This window comes from Rhopalosiphum maidis, chromosome 3 (genome assembly GCF_003676215.2).
Source record: "Rhopalosiphum maidis isolate BTI-1 chromosome 3, ASM367621v3, whole genome shotgun sequence".
Lineage (NCBI taxonomy): Eukaryota > Metazoa > Arthropoda > Insecta > Hemiptera > Aphididae > Rhopalosiphum > Rhopalosiphum maidis.
Window position 1 is genome coordinate 26,154,535 of NC_040879.1, and position 19,415 is coordinate 26,173,949.

Here is a 19,415-nt window from a genome sequence, read left to right on the forward strand (position 1 = left end):
TATAAAACCTTATAGCAGTAAATAAAAATTCAAAACGTCTACAGCCACCTTAATATGTTTATTAAAAAACAAAAACAGCATAAAAAGCATACTACAAATATGGTTAGACGATGAACAATGATCACTTATACTAATAAAAAATATATAATATAAAATATAACGATTATCGATATCGTTATTATATATAGTATTTATACGTATATTATCAATCGTCATTATATACGAATATAATTTAGTTGAGATGTATAATTTTTTTTTCATCGTTCTTTGGCTTGAATTCATAACTGAGAATATATATAGTTACTGAAGAGCTGCAGTACATGGATTATATTGATTTTTTTATGAGTAATAACCAGTTTCTAATGTACAAGTACAACTATAACCACATTTTACACAAAAGCACTTTTTAGTTTTTTTTTTATGAAAAGTATCACAAACCCTAATCGTTTTTAAACGTGTATAAGTGCTATATTATTTTATTATACTTAGTGTTCTGTAAACGCTTTACTCTGTTCAACGCAATTACGAAGCCTAAATAAGAGCCTTATATATAATAATTTATAATAAATAATAACTTTTAGCATTTAACAGTAACTTTATTGCAGTAGGTATTATTATCTAAGTTTAAATTATTTGGACTATGCAGTTTATAGTATACTGTAAAATAATTTTGAAATAAATATAATTACTCTTCGAAAAATAATTAGGTAGGTTGGTACAAAAATGAATTGAGATTTTGTTGTTTGGTAAGGTATATAGTTATAAAAAAAATAAAAATAAAATAATAATCGTATTAATGGGTTTTCTAGAACAGAATATCCGCGAACTATTTCAATATTTTTACCAAGTGGTCAATAAACCCATGTATTAATGAACGTTTAATATAAGCATATTATACTACATTAATGGATTTAAAAAAAATGATTATGATAGAAACAGGTTAATAATATGAAATAAATGTATTAATTAATATCGTATATGTATAGTGTTGTTAATTCTATGCAATTAATTATAAATAGAAACTAATACATAATAATGGAATATATTAATATATATTATATATGTATGTAAGATAATAAAACACATATGATAGAATGTTCAATAAATATCAAAAATATTAGATTTCAATATTTTTCTGTAGTAAGTCGAGTTCACCGACATCACTTAGTCGATTGTATTTTATATAATATAGGTATGTTATTTTGTCACGTTTTAAATATTATGTAATGTCATGTTGTCATATAATAGATTTTGTATTATTATTATAAGCGAATTTTTTAAAATAATTATTCAATCCAATGCACAGTACAAAATTATAAGATAATTAATAAAATTTCACATACATTAACGCCCATTTGGTAATAATAGTTCTCAATATTTTTATAATATCAGCTTTGTCTGCAGCAACGATAACGGTGAACGCCCTATTATAATTCGGACAAACGTGCCATCGTGATTTTTAAACGAAACCATCGTCGATCAATAGAAATAGTAAAAATAGTAAAAAAAAATCAACTTATTTTTTTGGATAACATAATATATTATTACATTATTATATGTTATATTAAATGTGACGTCCTGTTTTCTATATACCTACATATTATAAAATAGCCTCCGCCACCGATCAGATTATTACTGCCTACTGCTACAACTACTACTATGGTGTGAACGCATACAACTATTTTCACTCGCACTAATACACACGCACGCGTGCGCGCGCGTGACTGTAGCAGCACGTAAAAAGTACTAAATAAGCGAATGAGTAGCAGCGACGGCGGCCAAGCTATGAGTGTAGTGGCCTCGCTTTAATTATCATATGATTTAATGTATATATATATATGAGTGTGTGTTTGTTGCAGCAGCCGACGATTCGGCTTTACGGGACACTGGTGCGATGGGTTCCCGTTTAACATGAGACACAATATATATTATATATAACTAAATACAAAATCGCATGTTTTATTATATTATACACCAAATTCGGCCGTGGTCGACTGCTTAAACAGTCTATAAGTGGAAGAAGATCCCAATAATTAATTTTTAAAAAAATACGAGTAAACCTTTATAAGATATAAGATAAGTATATCAACGCCACACACTGACCGCATAAAAATGTAGGTTAAGGTTAAAGCGGTAAACTCGACTATAACACCAATGTGTACGATATATATCGTTCAGAAACGATTTGGAAAGAAGATCGTTGTGTTATAAATTATAAAATACGCACGCGACTGTATTTAAAACTCGATAATAATATGTTTATATATATAATGTATACACCGAAGACAGACAAAATACTGCTGTGATATAATTTCTATAAACAAATGAGCCTGCAAGTGTGTAACAACGGTATAGTCGATTTAAACTGAAGTCATTTTTTCCTTCTTTTCAACACAACCCCAAACCTAATGTGCTGTAAATTATTATTTTTAGGTCAAAGAATCTGACGCATCCCTACGTGTTTTTAATGTATACAATAAGTCACATATTGAATATATATAATATATATTCGACACGCACAGTACCTAATCCGATTAACTCAGCATTCGTGTGAGTACGACAACGATGTCGACCTCCCAAAAAGACGATAGAAGCAAAAAAAAAAAAACTAAACGTAGGGAGAATTCATGGACCCAACCCTAAAACCCGGGTAGTGAAAAGAAAAGACCATGAATGCATCTGCACAGCGGGAAACAACAATCAGCCAGCCACAAGGTAAAAAGAACATTATATTATATATATAACATAAAGAGGGAAAGAGAAAACAAGAATTTGTATGCCGCCTTACCATACCTGAATACTCAGAAAAACGTAAAGAAGAATCGAAATACTATTGTATGGGTAGTACAATAATATTCAACATTTTAGGTTAAAATACACTTTAAAAAAAAAAAAAATCACAATCGAAGATAGATAACAGCGTATAAGAATATTTGTGAAATAATTTGTTACACAAGACAAAATTGTGATTTTAAAGCAAATATATAAAATTGTCAAATAAATTAAAAAAATTTAATTATTTATATGAAATACTATTATGCCAATATCATTATACAATTATAATTAACTTTATATACACAGTATTAAGTTTAGATATATGTTATTTTCATAAACAATTATTAGATGAATGAAAACTATATATACAGAAACAACTGTGGATAATAGTGAATATGGTGGTAATAAATAACATCGTTAATCGTTCTACAAAGTGGCTAGGCAGAGGTAGACCAAACAAGGTATCTTCTACAACCATGCTGACGGTTATCTAATGTTGTATAAAAGAATGTTTAAACTAAGATTATAGTACTGATTTTAAAAAGAATGTTTCAAAAGATTGCGTTTTTTGAAGCGTAATATATTTATTTATTTTTTTTATTGGTATAATAAACATATTATAACAATGATAAAAATGATTAAAAATACCAATTAAAAACCTAAAAGAGAACTACACTAACGAAAGCTTTTTGTTAACAGTTATTCAAAATAAATTGGAATATGTTTAATTCTAAATACTCATATTCAGTTAGATAGTATAGTTGATTATTAACTTTTGATTTTTGGAATGCATCCACTGAAACTAAAATACGCTTGCGTGTTGTTCTAAAAATAATTATATTTATATACACACGTATATATATATACACTTAAAAATTGTGTCTTATAAACATTGATGAAAGGTTGCATAACTTTGATAAGTACCAACTAGAATTTGTTTATACGTATGATGTTTATTAGGTATATAACAATTTATAACTTAGTTGTTTAAATAATTGGTTTTGTAGAAGCAGAAGAAATATGATTACTAAAATTGTAATATGTGAAAATCAAAAGGTACCAAATTACATAGATTTAAATACTAAGCACCATCAACTATACTGAAGAAACAACATTTTTAACTCCTCCTCTGACATTGTGTAATGAGTATATATTATACATATTATGTGCAATGAAAACATTTGATATTTGTTTCAGGGTATAGAGAACATACAATCAGACTGTTGGAACATACAAGTATTGAATTCAAGTTTATGACGCGGGAAATAAATATACGGCTCTTGGGAATAAATGTAATACTCAGTTTAAAGTACTCGTATAAAAATATTTAAAAAAAAAACATTTATGTAAGTAATGATAATAATAATAATAGCAGCTAAGACAAGTTTATACGTCATCTCCTTTTTAAAATCACCAACGACATTATTATTATCGTTATTATTATAAAAAAATATATAAGTATAATACATAAACAACATTCCAAGCAACAACGTCAGTCGGATCTCTTATATGTTATTTTTTTTATCATATAAATTATTTTTATTAATATTGTTATTATTTTATTTGTCTAATTTTTTTACTAAACACTGCAGTACTTTATATAAAAATTATAAATTGTTAATGTTTTAATACATAGTAAAATAATTTGATATCAGTCTTTTACTACAATCATTAGAACATCATAATACTATACACACAACATGCACGCGTAACGTGCAAACAACATTTATTAAATCCACTTTTAGCTTAGTTAATACGGTTATTATTATTTTAATCGGAATGAAATCATTATAATTTATTAATAAAGGTATACATGAAATTAATCGAACGCACCTATCCACGCGTTAAGTATATACATTATACAGTGTTTGGGGGTTGTCTTCTGTATCGCAGCACTTTTGCGGTACCCATATATCGTCACGCGCCACTATATATTATATTATACCTACTACCGTTAACTCCTGGGTATCCGCCCTAAACGATGCGAGTGTGTCGTCGTATTTTTGTAATATCTATAATTATACGGACTATAACATGGCCCTACTATAAAATTACACACACGGTCATACGCAATCACGTAACACAGCAATCACTACCGTTAAACGACGCGACCGGCCCATTTTTTTTCGTCAGAACATCGTCTTCTCTCTAAATGGTACGCGCGCGGCTTGTAAAACGTGCGCAATTCACTTATATATATATATTTACGCCAAAATAGCCCAAGGGTCTTGCACTATACACGGTATACACACAAACGCGCGCGCTCGCCGAAAATGTACATATAGTATATATATATATATTGGCCGGACGTTCTTCCCTCGCATTATATCATTACCTCCTCCTCAACACAACACCTCCGTCGGTCTCAGAAATACAATACAAATTATTTCTCGATGAGGGTTGTAAATAATATAACGGCGGTAGGCCCGGCGATAACGCGTATTATTGACTACGTATATCGGTAAATTGTTTGTTTTTATTTTGTTTTTTCGAACGCCGCAAATATACGCTATACATATATATATGACTAATGGTTATATATATAATATAGATAGGTCTATATAGTTTAATGGTAAATAGAGTGCATCGTGCGGTGGTGTGTGGGATAACGTAAACTCGGACAACCACCCTGCGTTAATCGAAATCGTGTGGTGCCACGGTAGACGTAATTGAGGAGAAAAGGGAGAAATCAATCAATATTATTATAATAATAATAATAATAATAAAATAGGTAATGTTGTAGTGGTATAGGTAAAGCGTTATGCGAAAAACGACGACCTGGAAAGCGTAAACCATAATATATTATTACCTACACAGAACTATAATAGAAAACGAAACGATTTCGCGTATGTGCCACCACTGTTAGACAGCTTGTTTTTATTCAAACGGCCGTACACGCCTGCTGGAGCTGCAGTATGTGGCTCGAGAATAACGCTTAAAGTCTTAAAATGCTACATGTACACGCGCACTAATAAAATAATTAAAATATTACCTGTTTGGAAAACACGGCGATGTCTTCGTTGAAGGACTCGGACGAGCACACGTCACCGCCCGCTACGCCTGGATCCCGGGGCGTGCACGTGGCTAGTTCGCATTTTTCAAATATCAATGCCAGAAGCGGGAACAGCGGGTGCCTAAAAAGGGGACGGTAAAAAAGAACACACGACAATTAATACACAATGGTTAATGTTTGGTAAATAAGAAAATATTAATGTAAGTGCGGTGGTATTGTATGTTGTTATATTAATTATTATTATACCAATAATACTACGACAGGTACACTTTAATGTACCTAGGCGGTCGCATTATCGTCGCTATATATTTATATACACAAACGGAGGCGGTCAAGAATAACAATAAAGGTGAACCTGGTGTGTATATAATGAACACGAAATATTTGATTTAAATTAACATTAAACACGCGAATACGACAATGAAAAAAAAAATGAAACAGTTTCGATGACGTACGAGCTAGAGAGCATGTAATATATAGTATAATGCATATAGTAGAAGCGGCGAAACGGAATTCGATATACTTACACCGAATAGATATAGAAAACAATTTTAGGTTGCGCGTATCATATTATATTATTAATATACGTCCAATTTTTTTCCACGTTGTCGCGTCAAAGAAATAATTAACTGCAGTATGTTATACGGATTTGTATAACATTTAAAATACACATATTATTCAAGTAAAAAATAAATGTATCCCAATCGATTGCCTAAATGTATAGTACGACAAAGTTAACAATATCGTCAACGGACGTCGTAGGACGCGTGAAATACAAAATACTAAACGGAATAAATAACAATTGTGGTACCTGTAGCAAGCCAGCGGAATATTCAAAGCGGTGCGTTTATGTTTTTACAGCACCGTTTGATAGACATCAAGATGTGCTCGATCCGTGTACACGCGAATATGATGGGTATATTATTATTAGGGTCAGAAATCAAAAACGATGTACGAAAATAAAAACTACGATTATTGTTCCGCGTATTTAAGACGCTCTATATCGAATCGTCAGAATTTAGCAAAAACCCTACGATGGTGCTCACAAAGGAACTAGACGTGTTGGAGGGAAAACGATCAAATACTTTGGTCGTGGTCGAAGAATGATTTGCGCAAGGAGATTCCAAACGAAACAGAAACGTGCAATCGCGCGTAAAAGCATGATGTGTCTAGCTGTACCACTACCGTAGTTTGTACCACATGTGGTCCATGTTCATAATTGTATTTTTATATTTTTTACTAACTATATTGTTGTGTACGGGCAAAACGATTTCACGGGTAATTATTAATGAGTAATGACCACATATTTCGATAACCACCTAACCGCTAGTATGAAGCAGTCGAACGCCTTCAACTACGTTTGTCGTTTGCTATAATATTGGCCATTGGGTATATGATGATAACACGCACGGAACACCACGGTGATATTGCAGATAATATAACACCTTGACAGCTGTGTCGCGGAGGTTTACGTGAAGGAATACCATACGGACTTTTACTTTTTTTTATGAACTTTTGAAAAACATTCTCACTCACAACATACGCACTGGCTACCAATACACTATAGGCTTACCCGTAAATCGAATCCTTGTCGCGTTTCTGTGCTTCAGGCACGACCACCGACGCACCACCGGATGTGTGATTGTTGGCGGGCGTACCACCGCCTGCGGCCGGTGACACGTGGTTTGGCGGTGTGGCGGCCGCAGCGGCCGCGGCCGCCGAATGGAACATAGCCGATACTGGGTGTTGCTGCTGCTGTTGTTGCTGCTGCTGTTGCTGTAGGTGCGCAGCTTGCTGTTGCTGATGATGGTGGTGGTGCTGTGCGGCCGCGGCAGCTGCTGCTGCCGCTGCGGCCATGTTTTGGAGGCCCCGATGGGCGAGATGCTGTTGCTGTTGGTGTTGGTCATACATGCCACCGGTCCCGGTGAGCCCAAGACCGCCAGGAACTCCACCGCCGGGCACCACGCCGGGCGGCACTACGCCATTGCCGGCCGCGGCCGCGGCGGCCGCCCCGACCACCGCGTCCATGTACTGTTGCTGCTGTTGCTGTTGGTGTATACCAGGTTCGTCGTACTGCAAAACCGAAAAGGAACGCGCACACACAAACAACACAAACGTTTTAATAAGGTACGGTAATGATGGCATAATAATAATAATTATTGTAGGTAGGTAGGTAAGTAGGTATTATGTGCACAACGGCGGGCAATAATAATAATGTGTGTAACGTTGTACAGAGCGACAATAGATAATCATTATTGTTATTATTGTTGTTGTTCTTTTTATTGTTTGTTAAGTATTATTCATTGCAACACAAATTCAAATGTAAGTGTTAGATTTAATAGTAGAATAAAAATAATTTTCGTAATGTTCATTCATATAAAAAAAAAAAAAAAAAACAATTTAATCGATATAAATCGAATACCTGTAAGGAATAAACTATAGTACTTTAAACTATATATATTCACTTATGAACTATAGTGGCGCCTATACGTAATTTCAAAATCTATACTCATTGCATTAATTAATTATAATATATTGAATTAAATATTTTATATGATGTAACGAAGAAGAGTATAATTAAAAAGTATCTAATCTAATAATAAAGTAAAAATGGCAATGTATTTTAAAAATAAAACATGCTTAGTGATTTTTTTTGGTTTAATTTTTCTTATTTATAGGTAGCTGTTATTAAATTATTATTTTATGCGAACCTAAAAGGGAGTTCACGCATGATTGTAAAATAACAATTTATAAAGTATTCACATGTTTTAAATGAAAAAAATCACACAACGGTTTATGTTTTTCAAAACGCCATGTGTCTTGTAAGTTTACGCCTCACCCGATATAATAATATATTATGATATAATAAAACATGGAGATGTTTAACATCATGTCGTAGTGGTATTATGACAATCATATTTTTAATAATGATTTGACAATAAAAGTATGCATTACAATAAAGATAAAAAGTAATTATAAGACATGTGATATTATATTTCAGATTTCTATCGTACTCGAGTTCGTTATAAAATACTGAAGTATCGCACTCAAAATAATTTATAAAATACGAATCATGCATAAACATAATAACAGCGATAATATTATATTATAATATATATTTTAAATATTATGGGTAGTTTTTATTATTTTTTTAAGTCTACGTTTATTGTAGATACATTATAATACATTTAAATATTATCTATGATTAAAATGAGAAACAGTTTTTCCATAATTATTTTCCAAAAAATAATGCAAAAAGATATATACCTTTAATATGTTCACATAAATCAAATTAATTCTCACTAATAATGTATGGTGCGTATTCCTAAATAATAAAATATGTTTATATTAGGTAAAAATATAACTTTATGTATCAGAATAATATTACTTTTTAAAATAAATAATACGTTATAAATAATTGTTTATAAAAAAATGTTACAGAATATAAAATAATAACTTATATTTTGAATATTGATTATCATATAATACCTATACTGAATTAGTATAAAATAAATCTGATTTATTTGTAAGTACCTATATTATAATTTATTTTATAGTTAGTATACAAAAACAAGTATATAACGGAAGTAATATCAATTTTTCAAGATTCAATTGATTATTATTATTATTTTGCTTGATAATTATACATACCTATTGCATCAATGATTAATATGAAATATAACATTATATTCTACAATATTAGTGTTATTTAAATCCTTTTAATTACATTTTATATAATATAAATGCAAAAAATGAGTTTTATCATTATATTAATAACTGTTTGAAGTATGACCTTTTTTATGATCTATATGGAAAAAAAAATTTGCATGAAATACATTACGTACCTACAATTAAAACGTCGAAATTTTTGATCGATTGATGATAACCCGGGGCAACATTTATAATGATTTATTATTATTTAAACGATTTCGTAGAATCAGTGCGGTAAAATTATGATTAGGTAATATATAAATAATGAGTAATTAGATGACGACGAATTAAAAGAATACCAAAGGCGGCTGCTATGGCGATAGTATATATAAGTTGTAATTGCGCCAGCAGCGGGCGTGCATACTACATCAAAGGTTTTATTCGCTTTAGCCATCGCGGTTGCTATTAATTATGAATTATAATTAATAACAATAATATTTTCCTAGTATACGACCCGAATAACCTAAACTATTTCACGCTGAAGTATAATCGATCTATTATGCAGAGTAATCATTGTTAATTATTTGGTATCACTGTTATACATAAAACTAGGTTCTAGATATAATTTTTTAAAGTGATAACTATAGTATAGTTATTATAATAATAATTAATACAATTATAATAACCAATATTTATATTTAATAGGTAGGTAAATTAAGATTTTATTGATTTTTTATTATGTTTTGGTATTTAATTTTAAGAATGTTCAGTTTTATATAGCTGATATCTTATAAAAATGTAAATTCTGAATTAATGAATCATAAATATTTAAACATTTTATGACTAAAAATAAAAATATTTTGAATATTGACTATTACTAATATAAATCAACATAAAGGTTAATTTGGCACATATTTTGATAATATTCAAATTAATTGTCTAAAACATTAGAAAGAAAAATATTATACTTCATATCAGTTACAGGTCTATTCTAATCATTAATAATCAATAAAAAAAAAATAAATTAATTTCACGAAACCAAGATAAAAATTATAAATATATTTTGAATAGTTAGACTTTTGAATAATTTTAAAACTGTCAATAATTTATTTATAGAATATAGAGATTGTAAAATAAATATAAATATTTAAAAATTTCCGTAATTAATAACTTTATTGTGTTAGTTTTTAGCATACTGCACAATAACAGTTTTACTTATTTTGAACTTAAATTATTTAGTGTATAAAAAATATTTAAAACATACCTAATATTCTTTTTTCATGCACAATTAAAAAAAAAAAAAACTATTATCAAGTATTTTATTTTTTTATTAAATACGTTAAATTATATAATTTAGGTACAAAAGTTGAATTGTATTTTAACTTTTAAATTAAATAATGCATAGGTGTTATTTTATAATTTTACATTAAAATGTACATACATATGCATATATATTAATAATACATTAATTTATATGTAAATAATATTTATTTACTGTGTGATAAATATAAACCCTGATAAATTTCATTGAATATTATATATAATGTTATTTTTGTTATGTTTATATAAAATTATACGTCAATGACCTATTGGTAATCAAGTTATAACGATATTATGGGTTGTTAAATAAAGATATCGATAGAAAATGGAATGTGTTGTACTTCTAATCTAATGTTTGATCTGAAGTCAATATAATATCACATTTTGATGTCATATAATACGGTGAATATTTTACTATTTTATAAAATTGTAGAGTCAATAACCAATATGTATTCAACTAGAAACTAGTTCATACGAATATTTCAAATAAACAAATTTACTATTCATAAAATGTCACTTTAATATTCACCGACGTCAATAATAAAATCAATTATTTGAGCACGTTACCAGAATATCAATAATTATAACTGGATAACGATATATTTTCTCATTTTGAAAACTTATAAGTAAGCATGTTTTTAAGTCATAGGTTCAAAATCTATTTGCAATGAATCAATTACATTTATCATATTTTACCTAATGATTTAGTCGCCGTACAATTATACATTTTAAATTATCAAACATTTAATTGTATGTAAGATGAGAATGTGAATGCTTCAACTTACCTACCCACCTACCAACTTATTTTTAATTTCTATTATAAATTCTTAATACTATGTAACTGAATATTTTATATCGAAATAATGTGTGTGTAAATTAACAATAAATTCCTATACAACTATAAAATATGCGTTATAGCTTATAGGCGATTATAATATATAAAATAAATACCTACTATAAAATAATTTAAGTAATGTTAAAATCTAGAATGTTAAAAAACAATAAAACGCCTATTATTTAGTATTAAAAGTATTAAATGGCTATTGAAATATTTTAACGCATCGTTTTATTCACTCAATACACTTATTCTCTGATGTAGAATCTTATTTGGGAATAAATTTTAAGAGTAGTCGTTTTCCGAACTTAAAAAAACAACTATTGCGCGCGCGTATAATAGGTTATAGTAAAAACTAAACATAAACTAAAGTTATATGTATAACTAAATTATTACTGATTAGACATTAACGTATCATTCCTATTATTTATAGGTTGCTTAATAATAATTACTAATACACAATACGTGACAACAAAATTACATCAGTGTCGAAAATAATATGTTGTGTGTATTGTTGTTGCGTTAAAAGATCCATAATGACAGCAAATAATTCTTTTAACACAAAACATTGTCGTTATTTTTTTAATATATAAAATATAATATTATTAGTTTATTACATTTTCAACGACCAATGATTTTTTTAAATTTTATTTCTTAAACTAATACATTAACCGTAATATTCGTACACAAGTGCATGTATACAGACATATCATACATATTGTTATGGTAAATGTTTAATTAACCACAGTAAATGTTATTCTTATTATAAATTATAATATAATATATGTATAATAATTTAAGATAAAACACGAACAAATAGTAATAATAATAACAATAACCACAATAATTGTACACACACACACATCATTCCGAGCAAAACATAATACGCACCATACACGGTATATACCTATTATTCAAAGTATTATAAAAAAAACCCGCAAGTACCTACGTCTAAGTGACGACGGCGGTGGGCGGAGGCGACGGCGGCGTTAAGACAAAAGTGACAAAACGAAGGAATAAAAATAACAAAAGCCACATGGCCTCGGTTTATACACGCCAGCACTTCAAAGGGTGGTAATACTATTATTATTAGTTATGTAATACTAAGTCATAGTGTATAGACCGTTTTATACGTACGCGGAGCATACATAGTATTCGAAAAACACTAAACACATTGTTCACGATATGCCTAGTTGTCGTTGAGATATAAACTGTATAATATTTTAGTTAAATATATATAATAAACATGATATTAGGTATAACGATTTACAAAATCATTGTTGTTATATATGTAGGTATAGGTAGGTACGTTTTGTTGACGCGGTTATTGATGATAACGTCCTGGCAAAGTACCTATACCACAACCGCGTTATTAATAGTCGATCGTTTCGCATACTATGCGGGTTTAAAATAAAATAATCACCGTCATAACTTGGAATGTCGCATAAACGAAAACGAATCTAACGCCGCCGATGCAGCCACGAGTCTCAATGACGAACACGCGGCTTTTTAAACGGATTATTATTGTTAAATATAAAAATGTTGTTCAGCACGAATAATAATTATATATATATATATATATATATATATATATATATTACGACCGGACCGGTGCATATTATGTTTTATTCGTCGTAATATTATTGTCGTCCATATAAATAATATTGTATACATAACTATAGCTAGGTATATAATAATATCGTAATCTTAAGTAGATATAAAAACGCACAATAATACATACATAAACACTCACCCTGGGTTGAGCCATGTTGCTGGAGGAGCCGCTGCTGTTGCTGCTGCTGCTGTTACTTATGTAGTTGTTTATCGCCGTTGTGGCTGCTTTTGTATACCAACAGCAGACCGTTTAAAACTATTATTATTATAGTTGTTGTGTATATAAGATCAGTCAACCAGTTAACACACGATATTGAGGACTATTTTTTAAAAATTAAGCTTTTTCGAAATATATTATATGTTGCAGTATTAGTATATTATATCAACGACAAAACAGCGTGAACGACGGTATAATACAAAAATAATTGCAAATATAGGTATGTAGGTACGTTAAGTGAACATTAAGACCGTATTAGGTATATTATAATATACACAGATATATAATTGTCAACGCGTATATGATACACTGCAGTTGCAGCTGCTGATCGCTGTCGTATAGACGGGTTTCAACAGGAAAAAGAAATATTTTTTTAAAAAAAATCAAAAAATATGTATACAAAACGATCGGCGGCACACTCGTGCATATATAGCATATATATATGTGCGTGTGTCTGTGTGTGGCAATAGAGGTAATCTATATTTTTATTGAAAAATGATAATAAACAGAATGATCGACGACGACGACAGCGACGGCGGCGGCGCGGCGGTTATTATCTTTCGCAAAGCAGCGTATTAACTACTACGACGGCGGCGTCGGTGGCGGCGGCGACGACGGTACGATAACGGCGGTGGCCACTACTGCTTGTGCTGCTCGATACGCTGCTGCTGTTGCTGTTTCTGCTGCTGCCGATGCTGCTGCTAATAGTGCTGCTGCTGCACGCCAGCTGATCGGGACGTCGCATTTCGGCGCGCAAAAACGTGCGGTATACGACGTGCCCTGTCCGATGCGGCGTATCTCGTCGTGGTGGTCGTCGCAGCAGCAGAATATACAGAGATCAGGGGGCACACCACACCGGTGGTCGTCGAGTACGCGGGTATGACTAAGTTGTTAGTCGTACCCCGGTGTGACGGTCGTGGTTGCGCGGTCTCGCTGGTCCGGTGGCCGCTGTATCTCGTCTCTTCCCGTCGGATCTCTTGGTGCCGGGGGGGAAAAAACTTTGACCGGCACGCGGAAACACCACGCGCTCGCACACACGAACTCACAAACACACACACACACACACGTACGTACGCGGTGTGACGTGCGTCTTGAACACGCGAGAGACTGACGGACCGCGGGTAAAACGACTGTTCCGTCTGCTGCCGTATATACGATATAATTAAATGCGGTCGGACCGAAAAAAAAACACGCGCGCGTAGTACTCACACGCGAAAATCACACAGTCACGTAAACGCGCGCGCGTTGTTGATATTATTATTATTATTTTCTACACGGACGAAGATCGCAACGTACGAGCGCGCGCAACACACGACGAGTCGAATACTAAACTGGACGACGGACCGGCTGTGTTGTGTAGTGTCGGCGGGCCCGTGTTCACGACGGCGGCGGGCGTACAGAGTGCGCGCGCGATCGGTTTGCGATGTGGCGGTGGATACGACGGCGGCGGCGGCGGCGGCGGCGGCGACGACGGTGACGCTGTGGGTCAGGTCGGGGCGGCGGGACGGGGCCTCGCACGCATGTGCTCGGCATCGCGTAGTGGGCGTGACCAACGCCGCTTACGACCGCCCACCGTGTGGTGGTCACGTGACAAAAATGGAGCCTCACCTCCGCCCGTGCCGTCGACCGTCCGTCCATCCGTCCGTCTGTCCGTCCGTCCGTCCGTCCGTTACGCGCGCACAGTTCGTCCGTCTGTCCGCACAGCCTAACCGACGGCGGTGGTGGCCGCCCGGGCCCCGCGCCCGACGGCCTGCCAGCCACCCGAACCGCGCACAACCGACATGCCCCACCCCTATTTCCCCGCTTACCATCCCCTCGGAGCCCGTCCGACAGACAACACTCCGTACCTTCCCGCCGCCGAGCTTTGTTGTCTGCGCGGCGGTTGAAAAGTTCGATTTCGGTTGTGTGTGGTACGTGCATGCCGCGCGCGCGAACCGGACCCGTCTATTATCTCCGCGCGCGCGCTCGGAAATCAACACGACACGCTCTTTTGTCAATACCCACCGTGTTGGTGGTGGCGGCGTTTTTTTTTCCCCAGCAAACTTACCGAATGAAAATAATAATATATAAACTGCCGCACGACACGTTACATTATCTTTTAATTGTTATAAATCAATGGACTACCTACGCACGTACATTATATTGTATACAATTACGCCGTCATCGTCGTCGTCATGTTGTGTACCTATATATAATAATAATAATAATATACTCGTCAATATAATGTGCAATAACGTTTAACTACGTAGACAGCATTCACCACGTACAACACTTACGATTTATACATTAATACACAATACATAATATATATATATATATATTTTTTTTTATTTAATCGTATACGATAGGAGACGATTCTGATTACACTGCGAATAATACATACCACAATATTATTTTATAATAATTTAATATTTATATTTGTGTATACGCGGCATGTTTGTATAATACGAGTGCGTATATAGTGTATAAATCCTATACATCTACACATACGCTCCGCAGATATTATAATATTACTATTATTGTAATAGGTTCCTGCGAGTACGGCCCGACCATATAATAATATTATTATATTATATATACCGCGTGTTTATTCGAGAGAACCACTCGAAAACACTGTTACAATATAATAACATTATAGAGGTATATATAGTAGGTATACACATTGTTGTAGGTATCTATTTATTTCTGCGATTACACTTTACTTGTGCACATGCAGCACATAATATATAGTTTTATGTATACCTCTATCAATGTACAATGAGACGAAGGAGCGAAGTGCGAAGATAGAGATCTATCCGTCACTATTGTATATATATATATAGGTATAGGTAAAAGTATACTTTTTAACACGTTGTCACATTGCGGTCGAACAGCGGAATATTCATAAATGATGATAGTTGGACATTTATACACACGTTAAATTTAATTTGCGTATATAAAGGAATATATAATATCCCTATATAGATGTTGGCTATGTTGCGTGCTCATAGGTATTACCGAATTGATTTAAAAAACGTAATGTGGCGTATCTGGATATGAGTACGTATATTATATGTTATACTTGTATACTTATTCGCGGCTATACTCGTATTTATGTGTGTACGATGGGGGACAAACCCCTCGAATACTTATACTGTTTTACGCGATATTTTTTACCTCTATATACAATATAGACGAGTTCGTAATGTACAAGTAATAAAATGCCCTAACCATGTACATATACAGTGTGTGCATATATATAATATACGCTATATATAGATTATTATGAGCAGTACTTATATATATATATATTTATACGCACATGCACATATTACATATATATGTATATATATATTGTAATAATATATTAATCCCACCTCCGACGTTAACGCCAATGACGACGACGCCACATGCACACACACACTCGCGCACGTTCACACCACTGCTAAACACCTGGCTACCCCGTCGGCGGCAATCGATTTTCGCCACCGCCGCCACTCTCTACTCTTCTAAAACCACCACCGTGGTCGTTGTCGTCCTTTGGTTATCGCCTCCCTTTCATTCATTCTCGTTCTGTCTCTCTCGCACTCTCTCACTCACTCTATCCTTCTCTTCTTCATTGTCACTATCTCTCTCATCTATCTCACTGTCTCTCATTCCCTCTCATGAACTATATACCTATGTGTGCAACCCGTAGCTGCTGGTTTGGTACACTCGTGAAGACCTCCAGCCCGATCTATCTTTACTGTTTATCGTTACACCTCCAGGTATATGTAATATGGGATCTACATACATTTAAATACCATTTTTTTCCTGGTCGTAAATATATCATTTATAAATATCCTATATTTATATAAGGCATATAAAATATATATCATATTTTATAGATATAAAATATGATCTACGACTTGTAATTAACATAAATTATAAATACAAACAATATTTAAAGCTATATAATATAGTTATAGTAATAATTTGTATACATGTACTCGTTAAAAAATATAAATTATTTAAATCAATTACTATAATGCGATGTATATAGGTAATAGGTGCCTACTATTGTTATACATATAACTATACTAAATGAAATAATTAATCTCGAATGAAACGAGGATCTACTGGACAAGACATGGGTACCTATTATATTGTATAACTATTGTACCTAATAAAGACATATAGTTTATATGAACTATATTTCAAAGAATTGTCTATTATCCGATCAACTTAGCGGATATAAACTAAAAAAAAATTTCTTAAACAAATTCTTTATTTAGTTTTAATTATTCTTTATTATTAATAACTTACCTATAAAAAAATTAAATTAATTGTTCCTTTTCAAAAATTCAAAAAGGAATTTGAAAAAACTTCATAATAACCTGTTGTATTATTCCGATTACATTGATTACAAACGAAATAATTTCAACGACAATGTATAAAAATGTCATCTATTTCTAATGATGCTGTAGTATACAATACAATGGTAAACGAATACAATTTACAATCAAAGTAATAAAATATTGCCAACGATTAGCAAAAATGTACAATTAGAAAAAAAATAAAAATTAATTAGTTATTCATTACAATGTGTATGGTACGAAACGAATTTATTTAAATTAGATAAATATTAAATTTTTATTGTATTAATCGCAAAAAAAGACATTTATATACTATAAAATATGAGCTTTGTTTTAGTACCCAATAACAAATTCTTCAAATCTTAATAAAAGAAACTTTGATAAGTGTAATAACTTATACATATTGTTTAATAATTATTATAGTGTTACACGCATAAATAGCATATTATATATAATATCACTATTTGTATAAATGTCAAGTTATTAAATATTATAAAAATTGTTCCAGTTTTATATTTCATTATTTCATTTAAATGTCTTAATATTGTGGAATATTTGTGTATAATTAGGTATAACAGTGTTATTTAGGTAGTTATAAATATTTAAAATACACAAATAACAAATATATTATTATTATATTATATATCGTAATATATACCTATGAATAAATTACCTGTACATTAACCTTATTTAAAATGTATACATGGAATATGCAACCGTATAAGAGTATAATTATATATATAGGTACTTAAACTATAATAATGTATTATGCGATGTTATACATTTTATAATATTTAAAATATTTTTGTTAAATACATAATTTATGTTTATTATATAATCTATAATATTTATTTATTTACTTTTAATGTGTATATTTATGTTCATTTTTATTCTTAGTTTTTAATTTTTTTGTTATCTATAATTTCATTAGTATATATAAATAATAACGTAATATTATAAATGTATATATTGCATGTAAAATCAGTTATCATATTGTTAAGTGATGTCAACCATCATACTATTATTTAAATTAGTCAAATCGCGGAAATTTTATCGTATTCACTAAAAAAGTTTATAAGGTTATAGGTATACAAAAGTTTAGTTCTGTATACATAATAAAGCAAAAGTCATTCAAACGTTCTAAACGTCAGGTTATACGTCAAGCGATTTTCAGAGATTTAAAAATAGTTTATCCGGTACATCCCTTCTATATACAACATATACATGCGTATGAGTTTATTTTATATATACATATTATTTATAAGCATGTAGACATGCAGCACCGGATATGCGGAGGGGGCAAATGCCAAATGGTGACTCTTGCCCTGCATGGGCACCGTTCGCTTAACACATCACGATGTCAGAGCCTATTTACCATCCTGTGTATATATGTACCGGATGATCTACTGAATAATTAAGATATAGCCAAAGACATATAAAACAGAATTCAAAATCCCCTACTATATAATGTATAGTGTATACCTATATAATGTACAGATTACAATTCAAATGAATAAAATATACATAATTATGCAGTACCTATGTAATGTATTTATTATTTACCTATAAATACGCATTTTTCAGTATTATTATGATGTTATTATTGCTGTAGTTATTGCTTTACGTCTGTATCTCAAACAAAACATATCATGTAGG

The 19,415-nt window shown here is 31.7% G+C and overlaps 1 protein-coding gene across 2 annotated transcripts in view; it reads right to left on the minus strand.

The window, feature by feature from the left end:
- The window catches only part of LOC113555546 (homeobox protein homothorax), a 96,513-nt gene extending 81,738 nt beyond the window's left edge, over positions 1-14,775 (minus strand). Inside the window, exons 1-3 of one of the 2 annotated variants that reach the window (XM_026959960.1) lie at positions 13,348-14,775; positions 7,362-7,861; positions 5,768-5,909 (exon numbers count right to left, since the gene is read on the minus strand). In XM_026959960.1, coding sequence (XP_026815761.1) covers positions 5,768-5,909; positions 7,362-7,861; positions 13,348-13,362 — 657 coding nt within the window. In that variant the 5' untranslated portion in view covers positions 13,363-14,775. Of the gene's footprint in view, positions 1-5,767; positions 5,910-7,361; positions 7,862-13,335 lie in introns of both variants that reach the window. The other variant, XM_026959959.1, reaches the window with a different exon arrangement.
- Positions 14,776-19,415: the final 4,640 nt, after the last annotated feature.